The sequence below is a fragment of the Micromesistius poutassou genome (assembly GCF_964030765.1).
Source record: "Micromesistius poutassou genome assembly, chromosome: 12".
Classification (NCBI taxonomy): Eukaryota; Metazoa; Chordata; class Actinopteri; order Gadiformes; family Gadidae; genus Micromesistius; species Micromesistius poutassou.
This window is the reverse complement of record NC_140282.1, coordinates 16144421-16147891: the sequence shown is the minus strand read 5'-3', so window position 1 is coordinate 16147891 and position 3471 is coordinate 16144421. Positions and strand designations below refer to the sequence as shown.

At 44.3% G+C, this 3471-nt stretch overlaps 1 protein-coding gene across 2 annotated transcripts in view; it reads right to left on the bottom strand.

Annotated features, from left to right (window-relative positions):
* cmtm4 (CKLF-like MARVEL transmembrane domain containing 4) overlaps positions 1 to 2726 on the bottom strand; it is a 10962-nt gene extending 8236 nt beyond the window's left edge. Inside the window, exons 1-2 of one of the 2 annotated variants that reach the window (XM_084476131.1) lie at positions 2503 to 2726; positions 1987 to 2368 (exon numbers count right to left, since the gene is read on the bottom strand). In XM_084476131.1, the coding sequence (XP_084332257.1) occupies positions 1987 to 2172 (186 nt within the window). In that variant the 5' untranslated portion in view covers positions 2173 to 2368; positions 2503 to 2726. The remainder of the gene's footprint in view (positions 1 to 1986; positions 2369 to 2502) is intronic. The other variant, XM_084476132.1, reaches the window with a different exon arrangement.
* Positions 2727 to 3471: the final 745 nt, after the last annotated feature.

Here is a 3471-nt window from a genome sequence, read left to right as displayed (position 1 = left end):
CAGAACAGAATGTCTGTCTCTACTAAAAGACTCGTTGACGTTTTGGTAGCATCTGGTATCTTCATTATTGTACACCCGCAGGCAGCGAACATAACCTGAATGATGTTGACTTGATGAATAATGATCATTTGACCATGTCTGCTGATGAACAGCTAGCTTAGCTGACAATGGTCCAGCACCCGTTGGATTGGGAAAAGACAAACAAAAAACGTGATTAGCATGGACTTGCTGGGTCTGCGTTATGCGGGCCCCAAACAGATACAAAGACTGGACCGGGGGGTTGGAGCAAAAACACACCCTGCTCAGGTTACTGTCTTCTGGTTGTGGAACACAAAGAGTCCACTTAGCCATTCTGAACCTCACAGAGTAGGCCTACCTGGATAAATTGCTGATAAATGAATGATACAAACTGAAGCCCTGGACTTTATAAGCAATATTGAATAACTACCAGGGTAGGACTGCTGTATGTTCCTACTACTACTACTACTACACAACATCAACAGGGGATGGTGATAAACATGAAAATAGAGCATATTAAATCGAACTAGCCAAGACTGACACATAATGTAACAATTCCAATAGTTTTTAATGTCTAGAAAAGGTGTGAAATTATCAAGATTACCTTGCATACATCATACCCACCATGGAAGCGTGACTATACGGTAATATGCTCATTAACTCAACCAAACAACACTAAAGCTCTCTTCAAAACCAATGAATGGGCCGATAAGAGAATCCAGTTATCTCTGTAAATGCAGAAGGGCACATGGAAATGTAAGAGTTTCTCGTGAGTTAAAAACCATGCATGGAGTTATCCGCTCTGATGTTTGACATTAAAACGCCTTTGTTCATGTCAATGTCAGATGACTTACATGATATCATAAATGTCAATATTGGAACAAGTCGTCGTAGCCGACCTACAAAAGTAAGCCCATGTCAGCCTATAAAGGTAGAAGGAGGGGCGTGATTACGAAGGGTCATTATTAGTCAATCCTTTTAGTTATATCATATTTACAGTACACAAGCTGTGCAGGCAGCAGAGGCAGAATGGTGTGGGAAATAAAAAGACAAGCGTTTACATAAAGCAAACTACACGTGGTCTCAAAACGAAACGAAAGCATCAGCATTGCTGATACGGGGCTTTTGTATATAATCCGATGTCTGATAGTGAGTGACGATTCCACCTTAATTTCCTGTCGAGTCATGTGGAAATGTTGTTGCGTGTAACACTCTCAAGCAAATGTCTTTCCAAACCTGAATTATTTACATTATCATACAGCTTAATATAAAACTCTGTATGCTGTTACAGAGAAAGCTACAGAGAGAGACAGCCAGAGACAGACAGACAGACAGCCAGCCAGCCAGACAGACAGACACACAGACACACACACACACACACACACACACACACACACACACACACACACACACAGAAATGTCCTGTATTTGTGAATTATAATAGTTTTGGGAGAATTCCTTCTGCTGTGTCATGGTTTTGTTGTGTATCCAGACATCTGGTTTAGGTGAAGTGGTACAAAACTATGTGCTCTCCCGTGTCTTCCAAGTCCAACCACAAACACACCGAATCCCGAGGAGCGCCTGTTGTCTCTTCAGTCTCCCTTATAGAAAAACAATCCCATGTTGTGCCCAGTCAGAGTGGAAAGCAACTGATAGTTATTAACAAATAGATGCCTAGAGTAAAGTAGTGTAGGCCTACAGAAACCACTACTCAACTAGTAGTAATAAGTGTGTAATAGATTGTGATAGATGAACATATTATCAAACGAAACCACATTCAATCCCAAAACTGAACGAGTGAACGAATTATTTTAAATATTTGTGCAACAGGACTAACAGGAACAGGACTTCTTGTATGACTTGAAAAACATCCATGTGCAATACTTTAACACTACAACAAACAACATACGCGGTTTTGGCATTCGTTCACTTAAGGCCACGCAAAATGCTCAGAGGGACTCGACTTACCACCTCTACCACCTTCAGGATCCCCAGGTAGGACCTGAGGTACTCCAGGTCACACCTGATCCCCCCCAGCAGGCTTCTGGCTTGCACGGGCTCGGTGGTGGGCTGGTAGGGGCTGCTGGCCCCAGAGATCATTGACGCGTTGGAGGCCTCGCCATCCAAGCCCTCCGCCTCCGCGCCAGTCCGCATGGTGTCTTGGGGCGAGCGATGATCACAAGGTGCACGGTAGCCTACAACTCGACTGCAGTGGAAGGAGATCGGTAGGGTCCGGTTTAAAGACACTCAATAACTTGCATCGACGCTATGGCGCAGGCTCGTTGCGTCCGCTGTTCCATAAAGGCGAGAGAGAGGAGCAGGAGAATGGGGATATTTCGATAGCCTTCCCCTGCGATAGAAACAAAAGGAACCCCCGAACAAGGTTGGAATTGTTATTAAAACATGTTGTGCTGGATAAAGAGGGTTGTCGCTGCCGATTGAGCTCCGAGGCAACCGCTTGACCTAGAACTGCGTTACACTCACTTGTTTGCTTCCAGTATCACTCCACTATGGACGGTATCCTGGCCACCTCGCTAACCAAACTACATTTGAGATACATCCGTCTCCGCTGTGTGTGAAAACACACGCCATCCGTCCAGGAGGACCGAGAAAACGCGCTTTTCTTTACACGGACAAAAGAGTCTCTGTGTGTAAACTTATTGTGTTCCAGGCACTACGACTACGTTTACTTGCATTGATGTGAAGCAGTCTTGTCTCCGCCCCAAACCTCGAGCATTCTTCTGTGTGTGTGTGTGTGTGTGTGTGTGTGTGTGTGTGTGTGTGTGTGTGTGTGTGTGTGTGTGTGTGTGTGTGTGTGTGTGTGTGTGTGTGCGTGCGTGCACGTTGAAAGTATCCACAATACAAACAGCTTCACTTGCTCGCAACTGCGTCGACTACAGTCCTGTACACCGCATATCTGCGCCTGGTCGTGCCTGGAACCCACAGGACTACTGCTGCGTGGAAAGAGTTTGTAAGACCAGGTGGGAGATAGGAGAGGTGGTGGAAATAGGGCTTTATATATTCAGCCGATGTCGCCGCTGATACGGCGTAGTAGGCCAACTATAGCAAGTCACACATGTTCACTGAGTTTACATCACACATTTGCAACGCTGGCTGAAACTACATCGCAGAGAATTTATTCAGCGATTCCATTAATATTTTTGACCCGATTTTAGGTTTTGCATCATGTTTAATGTTTCGCTTATGAAATCCATCGATTGCTACACCGTCCTCTAGCGGCCTTTCGGTTAACTTTCAATCATCGAGAGAGGCATAATTAATCGAGATTGAAGAATTGTGTTAGGTGCACTTTGATGCAACTGATTAAGCATTCCTGCATCTGAAAAAATAATATATATATATCAATCAAATAATAACCTGTTATATGTAGGCTACAATGGATTCACTTTGTGAGCCTACTTATTAGGTGGGGAAAAGTATAGAACAGTTAGC